General features: G+C 38.5%; 1 protein-coding gene and 1 long non-coding RNA gene across 3 annotated transcripts in view; one reads left to right on the top strand and one right to left on the bottom strand.

Moving 5' to 3' along the window:
* The window catches only part of PRKCE (protein kinase C epsilon), a 284740-nt gene extending 277950 nt beyond the window's left edge, over positions 1–6790 (top strand). For both annotated transcript variants that reach the window (XM_002196599.7, XM_032747421.3), the window contains one exon: positions 3572–6790. In XM_002196599.7, coding sequence (XP_002196635.4) covers positions 3572–3718 — 147 coding nt within the window. In that variant the 3' untranslated portion in view covers positions 3719–6790. The remainder of the gene's footprint in view (positions 1–3571) is intronic.
* On the bottom strand, positions 562–10101 carry LOC116808080 (uncharacterized). The gene is made up of 3 exons (XR_012055290.1): positions 9993–10101; positions 857–968; positions 562–646 (listed from the first exon to the last, which is right to left on the bottom strand). It is a non-coding gene; the product is annotated as an uncharacterized lncRNA (long non-coding RNA).
* Between the last annotated feature and the right edge of the window lie 8066 nt (positions 10102–18167).

The following is an 18167-nucleotide window of genomic DNA, read 5'->3' as shown; positions in this document are numbered from 1 at the left end:
CTGAGAATAAAAAAAGCACTTTGACTCAAAAAACCCAATAGCTCTTTGTCCAAAATTGTACAGGCCAACTACAAAAGCTGATTAAATGGTGTTTTATCAAGAGATAGCCTTTTATAGTTCTGATATCTTCATCTTGTTGAATAGAATAAAACGTGCTTTTGACTTTAAAATTGTCATCCTTGATGGCTGGTAGTCATATGGGTTTATTAAATATTCAAGTTTTACATCTAATCATATCATGTCTCCTAAGTCACTGCTCAGATGGGACCTCTGAGGGTCACCATTCACACTGCTGGGAAAAACAAAAGATCAAGTGGCTGGCACGTGTTCTGCACGAGAGGTGGTCGCTATTCCTTCTCAGTACCAGAGATTTTCTGCTGGTGGAGCAGCCAACATTCTGATGAGATTTAGAGTTGGAATTATGCCATTTTTGGTCATTGCCAGTGCAGTGTGAAGTTGGGCACCTACTGTTGGGAGCTTATGGGTAGCTGCTGTGCTCCTGCTCTTGTGTAGCTAAAGACAAGATGCTTGGGTAGTCTAGAGAGAAAAAAAGGAGCATCTTGTTTAGCAGGACAGCTGTAGTTCTGAATGTTCTTCTTTCCTAGTATTGTAGTTTCCTCAGTCATCTGAAATTGAAGAGTCTAACCTGGAAAAAAGTCAGAAAAGTTTAAAATAATGTGTCCCAGAGTCTTAGGAGCTGCAGGCTAAATAAACACAATCCCACCCATATAATTACTGCATTTTAAATTAAGCATTTAGCAGTCAATCTAAACATTTTTCCTTTTATCTTCATTATTTTTTAATGTTCAAAGTCAGATAATAGCTGCACTCTGTTTCTTTCATATATTCTCCTTACCTTGCAGATCTTCCTCCTTTTCTCAGCTTCTCTGCTAGGAGACAGGCACAGCCCTTCATACCTTCATCCTGAGCCCTCATGATGCAACCCTGGGATGGTTCATGCTCTTGGCCTACAGAGTATTCACAGTGCAAGTACATTAAAATACCAGTAGTAGCAGAAATGTGGCCAGACCTGTTTTGTCGTAGCAAATGGAGCCTTGCAAAATAGTCATAGCTTCAGGAAGAAAGTGCCTAAGTTGCTAAGGAGGGCTTCTCAAATAAATCTTTCAGTTGAAAAGAAGCACTTGTTATGAGTGCTACCTTGGCTTAATCCATTCACTTTTGTTTAATCTCACTTAATCAGTTGGTTAATTAGAGACCTGTTAGCACATCCTTGCAATCATAGATTGCTCCTTGCTTGTCCTGTTAATAAACTGGGTGATTTACACCTGTGCTGCCAAAACTACATGGAATTGTTTATAAATCAGAGAAAGTAAAACCTTCTCTTTCCTTCTTTGGTCTTGAAGTCATATTTTAAGACACTGTAAGCTTTTAAATCTAAGCAAATATCTTTGCTTGTTGTTTCAGAAGTGTTTGGGATTCCCTACTGGCAGCACAATTATTTTTAATCAATAGAATTTACATACACCAATGTTGGGACCCTATTTTATATGTACTCTTCTGTGCTCTTTTTTGTCCAACACCTTCACAAGTCTTCATGATTTCTGGAATAAGTAGCTATGGGGAATTAATTGCCCCTGACAGTTTTGGGGAATTTGTCATTTAACTCTTTTAAGTTAAGCAAGGAAATAATACTTTTCACAAATATGTTCAATATAAAAACCTGAAAATAATATATATTCTATTTGTTTTCAGCTACTTGAGAGTTTATTTGTCCTTGATAGATTGTAAAAGTGTGAGGGTAGTCACATTTCTTTGCATATAACTACAGTTCTGAATTTGAATTCTACTCTTTGCAAATACTCACCTTCTTCTGCTTTAGTGAGTATTCCTGCGGCAAATTGTGTGGGTATGTGAAAATACTATGGTAAGACATGGAAAACAAGAGGAATGTAGACACAGTTGCAATGTAATACTTTTAAAAATTAGGATGGAATTTCATTTTTATTTTGCAGGTTTTGCCAAATTACTTAAAAAAATCTCTCATAAAGTCTAAAGCCATGTCACTCATACCTCTTATGCAATTCAGATTTACATGAGTCACATACATTTCATGTCTGGTCTTTATGTACAAAGTAAATATTTCAAATGTAAACAATCTAAATAAATACCTATATATATATGTTTGTTAAGTCCATATCCCTTTCCTTTTAATGGAATTCTGTAGGTAGAAATTGTGGATTTTTGTTTGTCTGCACTTAGAAAGTACTTGGTTTACAAGTGACAGTCTCTTGCATTTACACAGACCTTTCTTTCCCTATATCTATGAAGTTCTTACAGTGTAGGTGAAGGTTGACTATTAATAAAATACATTTATATATATATCTGCAGAATAGAAAAGTTTACCTACATTGAAAGGTGGAAAGGTGGCATATATCCCATTTTGAATATATTGATTTATTTATGATGTATGACTTTTTCATTTTATCGTTTTACTTTGCAAGTCAAATAGCTGTTCTATTTCCAGTATCATTTAATCTCATACACGGGCAGGAGGAACACAAAGTTCAGTTTCAATGTGTCAGTGTGCCTCCATTAAGGATCACCCAGGTAATTAGTAGTTTCCATGACACAAAGAGAAAAGATACAGCATAAAGAAAAAGGTTTGTACCATTCCCTGAACCTGTACATGCCTGAAATGTGCTTCCAACATAGAAAATGTAAGCACTGCAGGTTCAAAGGAATCACCATGGAGAACATTTTCTGCTGTCGCCTAGAGTGGTTTTTCTTCAAGTAAGTGGTCACAGATAGTCACTGTCATGAGTGTCATGAGGACAGCAAATCAGCCTCCCCAGGACTGTCTCTCTTAATTCCTCTTGTCCCAGAACATGCACAGCTGCACTTCATTGGCCCAACTTTGCTGAAGGAGTGAGGGACTTTAGACTTGGGTGGGAAAATCCTGGTGCCATTGAAATAAAGAAGAGTTCTGAGGCGGATTTCTCTGGAGACAGGATTTCACATTTTGCATGGTGTTCTCAATTACATATGGCAGCATTAGGAAATCCAATGTTGAACTCAAGGGTTTTGGATTGAGAGCTGTTGGAAACTTTACCTCAGATTTTTAAACATGAGTGTAGCCTGTATCACTTGGGGTGATATAAAGAAATTGTTAACTTAGATTTGAAACACTGGGCTGTGTTTGGGGGAAATCAATTAAATCAGTTCACTCTGTGACTCTGAATGAGATATGTTTATGTTCAAATCCAAGAGGAAATAGCCATACTGCCTACTACGCCAAAGCCTTTTTAAAACTAGTCCTAATCTCAGCTTTCTGCTTTATCATCATACTGCTGTTCCTTCACCTGTCAGAGACCGCGAGTCTCTGGGACCTCATTTATAGTACTGCTTCTGTGGCCTCTCCTAAACTCATTTATACTTCTTGCTCCTGTAGCTTCTCTCATATGTCTGTTATTATTTGTGTGAAGTAGCTCCTCTTTTATTTCAATCATTCCAGAAAATTCAGCCTTTCAGGGGGGGTTGGAGAGGAGGGGAGAGCACCTTTTATTTTATTGTGCTGTTTTACCATTCACCTTATTTATATTTTTCTTCTCAGAAAACCAAAAGGGATGTAAATAACTTTGATCAAGACTTTACACGAGAAGAACCAGTATTAACACTAGTGGATGAGACAATTATAAAACAAATCAATCAAGAAGAATTTAAAGGGTTCTCTTATTTTGGAGAAGAGCTACTGCCATAGACAACGTTAGGCTGACGGATGAATGATGCTACAAGAAGTGATTCTGAAGAGATCATCAAATTACTGAGACTCAGTAGATGAAGAACTACTTCTTTTACCCTGAGCCCATATCCCAAGTTAAAATATATATTTATTGTTTTTTTTTTCCTTTTATCTTCTGACCTGAAAGCACTCTTAATTTCTGTCTCACAAAGCAATGCAAAATAATTTTGTATCAGAAATTGTGGATGTAACACACTGCCATATATTTGCAACTTTTCTTTTATTCCTAAGAATAGGAATTCCCAGAGGACAAAATTGCATCTTTTGCATAGGAAATTAAGCTATGCTATTGAAAGCAATTTAGCAGACCACATTCTGTAATCATCATGTATAATTAAGCTAAGAAGGTGAGAACTGTTTCTTCTGCAGTGGTGGTTATGCTGAGATCTGTACTCAGATGTTCTTTGGAAAGCAAAGTCTGCCTTCATGGAGGTGTAATCCTCAATTATTATTTTTTTGTGGAGAGGTACAGACTATGAAGTTGTCCAGAAAAAGAAGCACATCAATTAAGGCTTTCAGTGAACTTCCTTGTATAATACACGGGAAGCTCTTAGGAATAAGAGACAAAAAGATAACTGAAATTTTATTTAAAGCAAGAAAGATGCTACATGGATAGATATTAAAGGGCTAAAGAATAAAAAGCCTACAGTAATTTAACTCAACTATACATAGCCATTTTACTGTTTTTCAGACAATTTGGTATACTATCCATGTTACCAAATTTAATGTCCTTTTAAATGAATCATTAATGTGATGGTAAGCTTGCAAATGTTTACAGTTAATTTTACATAAAAAATTAATTATAAACATTATAAATTTGCCTTTTCCATAGTAGCTAAGTTGGTAAATAATTTCTTATTTATATTTATTTTCTCAGCAGTGTGTTACTTTTGCACACTTTTGCAAAACCATAATACTACTGTGTTTGTTGGGTTTTATGTTTAAAATCTAAAGAGAAATCTGCTTTTAGAAGACACAAAATAAGGCTACACATGCATTATGTGGAGATGTGTTAAAAACTGAAGATCAAACATTCACAAACTGACATTATTGAAAACTGTAAATTGATTTTTTTTTTGTGTATGAATTGAAATGGTAACTCATGTGGACATTATTACTAATGTGAAGTTACCTCCTGTAGATACGCAAACAGTGTTATGTACTTATATTTCCAGGAGTACCCTGTGATTTGGTTTTGGTTTTAATCTTTTTTTTTTCTTTTTTTTTTTTTTTTTTTTTTTGTGTACATGTATCGCTGAGGTCATTTTATTATATATTTTACTGGACTGAGTGAGCGGTCATTGGAATCCATTTTAATTGTTGCACATGGATTTCCAGCTGCACAAAAATATATATACTTGTGATTGGCAAAGTGGCACTAAAGCTTTTTTGCCTTTTGTACAGGTGAGATTTTGTATATAGTGTTTGCTGCAAGGCCTGTGGAATTCATTGAATATAGAGGTATCAACTGCTGCATGTTCAGGCATACTATTAAAATGTTAGTCTATGAAAGAATAATTATAATAATGTCCATGTGCAATACTCTTGTATGTGTATTGGTTCAAGTTACTGTCAGAAAGATGAGGTTTTTGTTATAAAAGACATAGACATATATTAAGCTATACTAAAACTCTTGTATAGTTCTCTTCAACTCTATTATGACATGATAGAGCTCAGAAAGAGAAAGGAATGTTACAAATTATGGTGGACAAAGTGTGAATCATTGGCTTTAAGAGATAATCTTGGTCTCAAACAGATGAGTTAGTTTGTGTCAGTTTTGCGTCTGGCTGCTCATAGCCTGTTACTGATGACACCATTCAGTTCCATTTTGTTTTGTTTTTAAAACTCAGGTGTAATTATTATATATATTCTTATGATTATTTCAAAATATTAAATATTATGATATATCAATTAATGTGTTGTCTGGCCTACAAGTGTAATAAGGATCAAGCCTTTAGTTTAATTTAATTTATCTTCAGTAATCTTTTGTACTGGGAAAAGACTAGCTTCTGGAGCTGAGTACCAGCACAGAACATCTTAATGATTGCATCATCTCAATGTTTAAATCTCTTTCTCTCTTAGAAATATATTGTAGAGCTGCCCATCAATTTGTGTCTCGCCACTGGCTCTGTTTATTTCTCATCACAGTTAGCTTTTGACATCCAGGCAAGAACTGATCACAATGCTAAGGTGTTCTTTTCCATGGGTGAGTAGACTGCTAGGAAGACAAGTTATGGGATCGTGCACTACTGTTTGTCCAACAAGGGGCCTTTACACAGAACTTTGAGCATTTATTTTGAAGGAATAAAAGCATCCCATAAAGCTGTTGTGCACAAGCTATGTAGTCTGTATTCCCCTTTCTAACATGAAGATAATTAGCAAATGTTCATATGTTAAGAGGCCTCAGTGCCTGCAGTGTTGGGTGAGATGCTAAGAGAAAAGTGAAGGAGATAGAAACTAGTGCATGGGCAGATATTTCTTCCGTATAAATAGTTAGATCCTCTGCCTTGGGTTTACATCAGAAGGTCTGTCTGTTACCTTGAACATTTTTAAAGATAACTCTTAAACAAGAACATTCTGTTACATTTCTGCCTGTTCTGTAGAATCTTTTCTGTTCCTTCTTTGTAAAATGAGTGCAAAATGCCAAAATTATTATTCATAATAATAATTATAAAGAATACATTGTTTCTTGGTTTTCCTCCAAAACAGACTTTAAAAATGGAAACACATTTTTCTCCAAAGGGTGAAAAATAATTCTCTCCAAATAGGCTTAAAAATTACCTCTTTTTAAATTATGTGCAGAATAGTTCTGGCTAAATATAAAATGTATTCAGTTAGGGGGGTAGGGTTTTTTTTTATTGTGAGGATTTATTTGTACAGAATTTTTTTTCTTATGGATGTAATTTGAATCTCTTGCCACTCATTAGTGTTATTTCATCGTAAACATTACTGTGCCAAATGTACTGTATTCAAAAGGATGTGAATGTGTATTGTTTTGGAACCTAATAAATACAATGATGTTAAATCTTATTTTTTTCCCCAAAGTTTTCCTGAGTATTTCCTAATGAGGAAGAAAGAAAGATGAAGGATGAGAATTTTTCCTGTTATGTGTTGTACAAAATTTCGTGAGCTTGTCTTTTAGGAGTGGACATTTTGCAAAGGAATTATTTGCTAACAAGAGCCTCAGCTGTGAAGCACTAAACACTCCAAGAAAATCACAGGTGTGTGATCAGTATTTTTCTTGGGTAATACAACATTTACTTCAAAAACACTATGCAGGTGAGTTTACATGTTGTTTCTGCTTACTGGCTACATCATGTTCACTGCCTTCTGACTGATCCCAGCATTCTGTTTAGCTGCATTGTTAAAACTCATTTCAGCCGGGCACTTGGAGTACAAACATATTGCACTGCTTTAGTCTTGCATTGGATTGAATAGAAGGATTAATAATATGCATAAACTTAGTTAAGGGTCATAAAGCTTATTAAATGTTTTAATTAACTTAATATGTCAATATTTCATTGACTGAAATATTTTATTATTTCATCATATTTCAGTTTGCACCTTAAATATTTTCCAGTTCCATGGTCTGAAATTCCTAACTTCACTAGGTCATCTATCAGCGTACTCTGGCAGTAAATCCAGTTAACAATCTCCAGTTAGTATATCTAAGTAGTAGTTATACTAACTAGATTTTTAAAAAAATTAATATTTTAGTTGTGTTTTCTGTTCAAATTGCAGCTTTTGCATAAACCTCCACTTTTTTTCTTTATGCTGAGTCTTCTCGAAGTCACTGAATGTGTTTGGTGCCTATGAGCATATGCCAGTTCCTGTGTGTTGACAGCATTAGCATAATCATTGTTATACAGATTTTACCAGTTAAACAACCATGTAACTTAGATTTCCTGGCTGTGTGTTGCAGCCTTACAAGCATATGAAAACTTAACTTCATCTCACAAACAATTAAGCATCGCTGGTCTCCAAATAGATGGATTCATATCATGTTTTCTTGAAATGCTGTAAAACTGGTATCTGTTTGGAACAATTTTTATCCTTGCTGATGGACTGCAGAATTTGGGAAGACAACAGTCTTTTGAGTTGCAGTCTCTTTGGCTATCCATGTTATAAATGTGATACTAAATGTTCATTCAGGAAGATAGTTTCAGCAGGAAGTATCTGTCTGCTTCTGTGGCCTTACAGGGACAGGAGCTGTCAGATCATTTTATAATCAAAGATTTTTAATATCCTGGTAGTCTAGTAAGTTACATGATGAAATCAATATGAAACTTTATTTAGATTAATTTTTATAATCAGTTTTGAACAATCTCAACTTCTGGCATGCAAAACATTCTGTGGGAAAGAGCTACACTGCTCAACTAACAATTATGTTAAAAATTACCTCTATTTGTTTATTCTTACCCAATCATAAGTCTATTTCATGCTGCCTGGGTCTTATTTGAAAGAGGATAAATAATTTTTTGCTATTCACCTTTTTTCATGCCACTCAGAAGTTTATAGGTCACTGATACATCCTACCTCAGCCATTTCTCTTTCAGACTGAAAAGTCTTGTCCTGTCTGCCAAAAGGCTTCCTAAAGACACATCCCATATTTTCAGTCATCTGTATCAACTTTCACTGAATCTTTTCTAGATCTACTGTATCCCTTTTGAAGACAGAGTAGAGCTATGTGTGATTTTCAGTTATGGATGCAGTGTGGATTGTTACAATGACTACTGCGTTCATTTTTGTTTTCTGTTACATTTTTACATTTTCTTTTCTTAATCCGTTTGTTCTCAATTATTTCACAGGCTGTCCCAGATTAGAGTCAGTTGTAAATCTAATATACGTGCTTGCTGTCTGATCATCCAGTCATAAGCAAAACAGTTTCTGTCCAGGACACAATGAAAATATGTTAAATAGGAATTTAGTAAGTTGCAAAATTCTCTTTGGTGCAGGCTTCCCTTTTAGCAGTAAATCCTTGATGCTCACCTTGTCAGTATGGTTTTCCTGCTGTTCTCATACTTCCTATATATAGCTATGTTTAGACTGTCTTTCCCTAGCTTGCTTATATTGTATGTAACAAGTATTTTTCCAAAATCAAGATACAGGACGTGCTCTACTCCCCTTTTATCAATACAAGCTCCTGCTGTGTTCTGGAGTACACAGTATCCCTTCTTTTGACCTGTTAGCTACAGTGAAGGGGAGAAAGATAAAGGTTTTCTTAGCACATTGGGAAAGTGCATATATGTGCCAAAATAGTTTCCACTCTGTCTTTCCTTTTACCTCATCATTGCTGTAGAATCAGGAGATAAGAGCAACAACTTAAGCTGAAACTCAAATTGCCACTATAAATATTGTGAAATGATTATGCAAGACTGTCCAAAATTTGGAAAAGCATTAAAGAACTTCAGTGTTTGTACACAGATGTTTAATCCTTGGAAAAAATCAATTAGGAAAAAAGTCATTGACCTAGAGTCTATTGCTGATCTGGGCACTGGATTGAGAACTGAATTGGGCATTGCATACACTTCTCATCACTATTCAACACTACCAGTTTGATCTAGTGTCTTGTGTACTGAAGGAAGCAGCTTGAAGATAAGACTTGTAGTCACATCAAGAGTCAGGGCTGGGCTGAAGCTCGTCTGTGCAGATGGATACTCTCATTCCTCCAGATCTCTGAAGACAAAATGTTACCCAGAGGTGCCATGCATCTAGGACCAGTGCCACAGAGAGGAAAGGAAGGAACAGGAGTGCTGCCTTTGGACTGCATAAGCTGTTAGGTTAATTGGGTCATCTTATGTAGCTCTACTCTAGAAAAACCTTTTAGGAGTATGCCACATACTCCTCAAATGAGACATCAGGTGGTGACTGTTCCAGAGATAAAGAGAGTGGAACATCAACATGAAGAAATGTGTCTAAATGTCAGAAATGCATTTTTTACTTGCATTTTCCCATAGCAAAAAAATGAGTACAGTTGTCTAAGCAGCCCCCTAGTTTTCATTGACATAAGTGGTTTGAAGCTTAAGACTTCAAAATTGTGCAAAGGGAGTGATACTATTATGGCCATTTTGCTAATCAGAAAACTAAAATTAGGTGCCATGATGGTGATTTGCTTCTTATTATGTTAGTATAAAGTCAGCAGAAGTGCTAGGAAAAGAGTATGGATAAAGCTCATCATTGTCTTGGTGTTTCTAAGCACAAGGTCTTTTCAAAACTGTGCTTTGGTAAATACCTGTTGGTGGTCTCCAGTGAAAGGGCATCATGGCTGCTTGGAGTCCCCTTCATTCCTCTTCACAGTCTACAGTGAAGTGTCCACTCAGGTACAGCGATTGATGGAGGGCTTTAAGATAACAGAGAGCAGGTTTAGATTAAATATTAGGAAGAAATTCCTTACTGTGAGGGTGGTGAGGCACTGGAAAAGCTTACCCAGAAAAGTTGTGGATGCCCCATCCCTGGAAGTGTTCAAGGCCAGGTTGGATGGGGTCCTGAGCAACCTGGTCTAGTGGAAGGTGTCCTTGCCCATGGCAGGAGATTTGGAATTAAATGGTCTTTGAGGTATTTTCCAACCTAGGCCATTCTATAATTCTGTACATAAGGGAGATAGAAGGGGTTTGTTTTACAATAGGATAAGGTCTTTATAGAAATAGTCACACCTAGGCAAAGTTTCAGAACCTCTGTGTTCTAGAAAAGCTATTTACTTAGAGTCTTGGTACATCAAAAAAACATTTGCTGTTGATTTTTGGTTAATGAGCAGTGAGAAGTAGGCGAAGATATCAGGCCCATGGAGGCACATTTTTCTAAATAATGATATGGTTGATTAAAGTGAGGAGATTAAGGGTCAAAGAGATTATGCAAATCTCACTTAGGTAAATGTTTATGTTATGGCAGGGATCACTGTCTTGTTCAGAAGGAAATTTAAGACCTTTAATCTTTGCTTGCTGGAATAATGTGGAGACATTTTTCTTTGATTAAATTATATGCTAACCTCTTGCATGCTATTGCATTGCATGCTCCTATCCTTCTGTAAAGAATAGGAGATTTACTTCCTAGATCTTGAATTCTGCTAGATTGAGGCTGTTCATGGTTTATGGTGCTGCTCTACTGAAGTACAGGATTGTACAAAATCTCTCAAACACCTTCTACCTGCTGACCTGTGCCTCTGGGAATGCCAAGATCCATCCTTCTTGAGTTGTCTCACTGGTAAACTGGTGTTCTAGAGCAGGGTCTATACCACACTTCTTCAATTTCAAAGGTAGGGGCAACTTTTTAAGCAGCTGTCATCATGAAACTCTGTTTGGTCACTCTGAAATACAGCCTGTGATGTGTGTTTCCATTGAAAGCATCTCTGCTCATAGAGAGAGCCTGCTGAACTTGTTGGTGTGTTCAGTCTACCAAAAATGGGCCAAGAAGTGCTGATCCAAAGTCCATATTACAGTGAGTTCCTCTTGTTGATTGCATTGTCATCTTGCACAATAGATGCAGGATTGCTGTGACCATTGCATGTCACCAGTGCTGCCTTGGTCAGGCAGCAGCTGCGCAGGTACTGACTTTGGGAGAAGAAATAGAAGACTGTGCTGAACACCAATATTCTGACAAGGTAAAGACTACAAAAGCAGCATTAAACCGTCAGTTTTTAACACCACCAGACCGAATCTCCTTTCTCCAGAGGGAGTCAGCTTTCATACAACATCTTCCCAATACACCCCTGTGTACTATCAGCCATTAGCCTTCTAAGAGGCCTGCACCAAGTGCTGAACTGCCAAGAGGCTCAGCTCAGTGACATCATCCTCTTTATAATTTCCTTGCTCAGTGATAAAAGCAGCACACTGCAGGAGCATTTTGCACTCTGTAATATTGCTGCCATTGTGTATTTTGTTGATACACTGAGAGATGATCTCCAGCTGCAACACTTCAAATGTGAGAGCTTTACTGATGACTTTCTTGTTAATTTTCCTGCCTATATTGGAAGAAGAGTCTGGGTGATGAAGAGGAGTGGAGAGTATTAATTTTTGTTTAGGAAGCTGTCTAGAAATAATTTGAACCACCCACACAGCTGAACAAGTAGATTTCAGAGCCAGGAAGGTTATCAACACCAATAAAAACGCAGTTGCAATGTAGTTTAGACACTATGCATGGGCAAAAACATTCTGGTATATTACTCATGCAAACTGAAAGTATTTCTATAACCTCTGACCCTGCTTGTAAACAGCAGATTCCAGGAATTCTGCTGGAAACCATACATTACTAAGGCAAAATTGTATTTAGCAATAAACACGCTTCCCTTGGTGAAAGAATCTGGAAGTGGAAGAATGCAAGACCTTGAGATGCACTGCAGATTGTGGGGAAACTGCTGAGGCCATCTCCTGCCTAGCAGCTGGGAAAACCCCCATCCTTGCGGAGCTCCCGGTGGGAATGTGAGAAGCAGACATGGCTGTTGTGCAGGAGCACCACATTAACGTGCGACCAGGCCAGCACAGGCGGCCCTGCAGTGCCACGGTGAGCACACGTGGCATCCAAGCTGCCTCTGGCATCAAACGGGAAGTCATCGGAGGAATTCGAAAAACTGAGTGGGACAACAGGATGGATATGTTAATGGCAGCAGGAGGATGGAGAAGCAAGTAGGTGAGAATGGGAAAGACAGAAAATACAGTAACAGTTCAAAATGAATAGTGGCCTTGGACCTGGAGAGGTTTGCAGTGACCAAAGAGAAGATTGCTGAAAGGTGATGGAGGAGGAAATGTGAATTTTGCATAGGAGCTAAACATAGGAGGGTACAAGAAGATGCAAAGTGGATGACTGTGCTTCAAGGATGTGAAGCACAAGCTACTTTTAGAATAACTAGCATAGGTTTTCTTACCTCAGCAGTGCAGCTTCATGTTCAGGTATCACCTGGCAGCTGAGGATGGGAGCTGGCAAGCAGAGAACTCAACATGGCTTCTGATTATATCACCAGGAGTAATCTGTTTTAAAGCTCATCCAGGGTGTTCATACACACCTATACTGGAGCCACATCTAAATAAAACCCCAAAGGTTGTCCTCTCCGTGGAGAATAGAGCACATGGTCTCTTCCATGAGGATTACAACTCTGCCACCATCTCCTTTCCAAAAGTACATTCATGGGGCTCTTGCATTCAGCTAATAAGAGAAGGGCATAATTTTTAAATCCAGTACACTGTTTTTGAAACCCTGCTGAAAACCCAAGTTTCATAGACTGTGTGATAAAAATGTAGGGCAGATAGCAGAGTAGAGTTTTCTCAAAAAAAAAAAAAAAAAGTGGAGGTGGATTGTTCTAGCATAAAATATAATTAATCTGTTGCTGATGGTGTATATTGGTGTTGTGTATGTCAACCAAAGGTAGGGAGATTACCAGGTGAAGACTAACAATGCCAGTTTATGGCTGTTAGCCCACTGCCATAATGATGCTGCCCCAAATGGACGTGCTTGGTTTTTTCAGTGTTGTCCTTAGTGTGCATTTAGCTATGCAAGAAAAATTTTTCATCTCCTAAAGGCAATAAAGCAAAACAAGGCAAAAAAAACCCCCAAATATTAGATCTATTTAATATCGAATTAATTTCTATGTAGATGATAGAAATAAAGACTAAAGCAAGTATTTTCTACATTTAGAGCATATTTTAATTTATCAACATTAATATTTTTCTCTGAACACTCAATTTTTCAGAATAGAAAATTTGCATAATGTTACTGGAAGATCAAGCTGACAAAAGGGCTACTTGGCAAAATCTTGCTGTGTTTTAGTCCAGAAGGTCTTAGTCATTGCAGTGTGCTGTGATAGCTATGCCAGCCCGTCAGCCCATGGTGACTGAAAGAGGTGAGGATGTCCATCTCTCCCTGCTCTCGGCCATGTGATCCCAGCTTTGTGGGCACTGTGAGCTGGGATTCAAGTCTGCTAGATGTGCAAGGTGCTGTACTCCATTCCTCATCTTTCCTTATCACGTCCCTGAAACTCCCTGATGGGAAACGGAGTAGATCTGCACCCACTCTCGTATTTACAACGTGTAGAGCCTATCTAACACTCCCTGCACAGAGAGGGCAGTCACCCTTCCTGCCTCTTGCAGCTTCCTGTTTGCACTGCTGGCTTTGTGCTGGCTCTAGCAATTCCCTGTCTCTTTTGAGGCAATGCAGCTTGCTAACCCGATGGGAAACAACTCACTTTTTTCATTAATCACGACTCTGCCAATTTAGAAGGCTAAATTAGTTCATAAAAGTGTCAAGTGCATGCCAGACAGATGAAGGCAAGTGGTGTGGTTGTGGAACTGGGAATGCCAAGGTGGTAAAAGGAGGAAGGAGTGTTCATTGGGGTGGCGAAGCAGGCACTTCATCTCAAGTCACCTTACCATTTCTTAACTAAACAGGCTCAGGGGATTCCATTGCAAAGGTAAGAATTAGCTAAAGGACGATCCTGTGCTGCAGGAAACCATGCTGATAAATAAGTGGGGTGTTGTCCTTCCTTGGAATCAGTGCTGGCCTGATGAATTATAGGATGTAGTTGCTAAAAATGTAGTGGTTCAAATGTAACAATTGAAATGAGATATAAAATCAAGTTATTGAAAGGCAGGTTAAAGGGAAAAAAAAGCACTAATAAAAAAGCCCACAGTTTTCAGTGAAAATTCAATAGTAAATTAAGTTAAAATACAAAAGTTAAGTTATTTACCCAACAAAAGTGAAGAAATAATTTCCAGTGGTTGCAGAAAAGAGTGTCTTGTCCTCAGGCAAGCAGCCTTTGTTACCTCCAGGAGGGTAACCACTCTTTTCCCACTAGAACATGACACCACCCACCTGGGTGTGACCTACAATTTAGCCCCTGTAGCCTTTACGCTTGGACCAGAATCCAGAGACTGTGACACCACAGGCACACATCTGTCCTGCCCGTGCCAGTCTCCCAGAGGGCTCTTGCAGGGGTGGCACAGATCAGGACCCACTCTCCAGACAACAAAACTAGAGCATTTTAGTAAGGAGGGTTGTGGCTGGTTTTTTGTTTTTGTTGTTTTGTTTTTTTTTTAACGAATAGACATTTTTGATTAATTTTCAAAGATAGAGACTCCAGGCAGATGTAGATCCGTTTGTACCTCTGCAGCAATATTTAAAGTACTGAGCATGCTTAGTATTTCACCAAAAGAGACAATGAATTATCAGTTACTTTGCTAAAACTTTGTTTTGCTTCTGTAATATCCATGGGCTGGGATGGGAATTTACTTACCCTTTGCAAGCCATCAGCCCAAAGCTCAGCTACAGCCTTGGCTAGTATGATGATGGAAGGCTGGGTCCAGTTGGTTCAAACAAGAGAAATGAGAGCCTGGTCTGTGAGGTGCAAAGCATCTTCAGGTCTCAGGAGAAAACAGAGTGCTCATATTCACTGGAGTGGAGGCATACAAGATATGAAATTCAATGCTTCAATGAATTCTGCAAAAGTACTAAGCTATTTGCAGCCCATTCACCTCAATAATGTGTAAATTCAAGTTAGAAGCACTCTCTCTGACTGTTCTCTGTATGCCTTGCTTTGGGTTTTGTCCATTTCTGGCTATTTTGCCACTGATGTTATTAATTTCTTTTCCCTTCAGTCTAATTTTGTCCCTTCCCAGTCCTTCTATTTTTTTTTCCTTCCAGCTCATGTCAACATCTGGAGATTGAGCTGCTGGGTGAGATTTCATCCTATGTTGGACAGTTTTACCTGTTGACCTAGTGCCTGCTGTGACTTTGGCTAAGATAATACAACTCATTCAGTGTCATTCTCAGCAGGAGCAGAGAAGATATTTTTTCATTCGAGGAGCACAGAACAATGATGATACAAGCAAAACCAAATACATGTAAACACAGAGCACTAGTTACCCACCAGCCAACATTTAATACAGGTGAAACGCAGGATGAATTTCCTTGGCTACCATCATCTGCCAAAACACACCCTGAAAGAACAGGCAACCAATGCTGTGCTTTGAAAGTTTCAAAACTTGTGATCCAACAGTTAATATCCCCCAGACTGTAAATCACAGCTCTTCTAGCCTGCAAAATGATACCAGCTGAGTGCAGGCTCAGAGTGAGCAAAAAGAGTTGCATCAGCCTCCAAAAACAGTACAGTAATTCATCTCTTTGATTTGGCAAAACATTTTAATAGGTACAAATACCGACTGAAAGCAAATGTTGGCATTCTGCCTTGTTTTGCTACCTCACACCCCTTTTCTTCCCCACAACCCCTTTTCCTCCTCACTGCAAAAAGTAAGTACATTAAAGGAAAACAGATTTACCCAAATTACCATGCTGCATGGGAGCCAGTCAGTTTTCATGGTATTGCAGTTAATAGCATGTGCTCTTGGAACACACCACTTTGGATATCAAAGAGGGATTTGATCAGAAGGCTAAGGGGTGTTCTGAGCAGCAACATTAGTCCCTCAGTTTACTTTGAAAGCTCGTTTCCATGTACAATAAAAGGAGCAATACACTTTTGTGCAACTGCTACCCAAATCCCACAATGTGTGATTATAAGTGAAAGGAACTACTGATTCTCTTAGTCATCTTCTGTCACAGATGCCCAATGACCAAACACTAATCGAGTCTTTGAAATCTTTTTCAAAGTAGATCTATGCAAACAGGAGGGAAAAAAATTACTCCAAATCCTTGTGGTTTTGTCAGTAGCTGCTGTGACTACTGATCAGTCCTCTGCTGTTCTTGGGAGAAGAGAGATGTGTTTTGAGATCCACAGTGGAATGAGATTAACTGACCTTGCAAAATTTCCCCTAAATTAAGAAATCCGTATTGATACTGCAACTACTAATGAAAAAAACAGTGGGCAGATTTTGTTCTCTTAATGGTACTGTATATCATGGAAATAAAGAACAGGACAGATTAAGTTTCTTGCTAGGGTAATTTCTCAAACTTATGACTTTACCACCAGAAAGTCTCAAATACACTTGCCCCAAGTCCTAATGTACTGTGTGCTCCAGAACCCTCAGAGAAGCAGCTGAGCTTGATAGAAAAGGTACTGTTTCAACCTCTTTTCCCCACAACTCCTGGAATAAGGTCAGCACTCCACAACTACTCTCCTTTTTCTTGGGATCATGAGAGGAGGAAAAGACTAATTTCTTATCCCAGCTCAGGGGAGGATGAGAAGCACCCTGGCACTTGTCTGCTGTTTTTAGATGATTGGTGGCTGTTTACCTGATGGGTCATAACTGCTCAAGCCCAGCAGTTGCTTCCTCTGCAGGGTTTGAGTGTTTAGGTCTGCCCTCCTTGTGTAGGAGCCCATCTCTCGTGCCCTGAGCAGAGGGAGTCTGGAACAGGGTGAGGACAAGTTCCTGCCTGCTTCACAGGGGCAGGTCCCCAGCAGAGCTGTGCAGCAGGGGCAGTATTCAAAGTCCTGGTGGCATTCCTGCACTGGGAAGAGTAAAGGAGAGATGTGCTTGCTATAGACCTGCAAGCTCAGTTGTCTGAGCCCAATGTTACTGGACTGCAGTACTTGGAGGCACCTAGCCAAGACTTAATTGTGTCATATCCAGTGAGTTCTTGGTCATGCCCCCTTTATTTTTCTCACCTTCCTGTGCTTTTCTCTGGTCAATTGAAATTTGAAAGCTATAAAAAGAAGGAGTTTTTTGCTAGGATCTAAAAGTGCATGATTTTTCCTCTCATTGTGAGTATTAACATTGCTGATATCCATCAAATTTACTTGCTGCTTGACATTTCAGTGTGAATATATGCAACTCTCTTTCCTGTGGATCGCTGAAGTGAGAGATGATTTCATTGTTGGGTGTACAATAGGCATAAGCACAATGAAAAAGAAGGACTGGCAACTGTTACAGTGATATGTTTTCAAAAACATGTATTGTCATCTTCTTCTTTTGTGTGGTATGCAATGATAATTAGGAGTGGCAAAGTGAGCTGCTTCTCACTCCATTCTGCTGCTTGGCAGTGATTCCAAGTTGCTGCTCCAGAGCCTGTATCACCACCTTCCAGTGTCTGCCACTGCAGTGAGTGTCTTCAGAAACCACATCGTTCTATTTCTGAAGTAGTGTCCAAAAGATGGCAAAGGAACTGGTGACTCTATGAACCAAAATCTAGCAGCCCTTACTTAGGTTAGCTCCAGATGCTTCCAGTCTGTCCATGAGATACCCGCAGCATCATCCACCCTGGAAATAACCTCAGGTTAATTTTCTGTGCCCTCAGTTTTCTATCTCCAAGCTTTTTCTCTAATCTGACATGAACTTTCTGTGATGTTTCATGCCCACACCATACTGTTGTGGTAAAACTATAATACTGTGCTGACCATTCAATGACTAAGCTGTAACGGAAGAATAATCTTTATATCTTTTCTAAATTTGACTTTTTCTAAATTTGTATTCCCAAAACAAGTTAAAATACAAAAAACTGCTGCAAGTCCAGATATGATTGATGGGTAATA

Source organism: Taeniopygia guttata, chromosome 3 (genome assembly GCF_048771995.1).
Source record: "Taeniopygia guttata chromosome 3, bTaeGut7.mat, whole genome shotgun sequence".
Taxonomy (NCBI): domain Eukaryota; kingdom Metazoa; phylum Chordata; class Aves; order Passeriformes; family Estrildidae; genus Taeniopygia; species Taeniopygia guttata.
The sequence above is the reverse complement of the archived record's forward strand: the minus strand, read 5'-3'. Positions and strand labels throughout refer to the sequence as shown.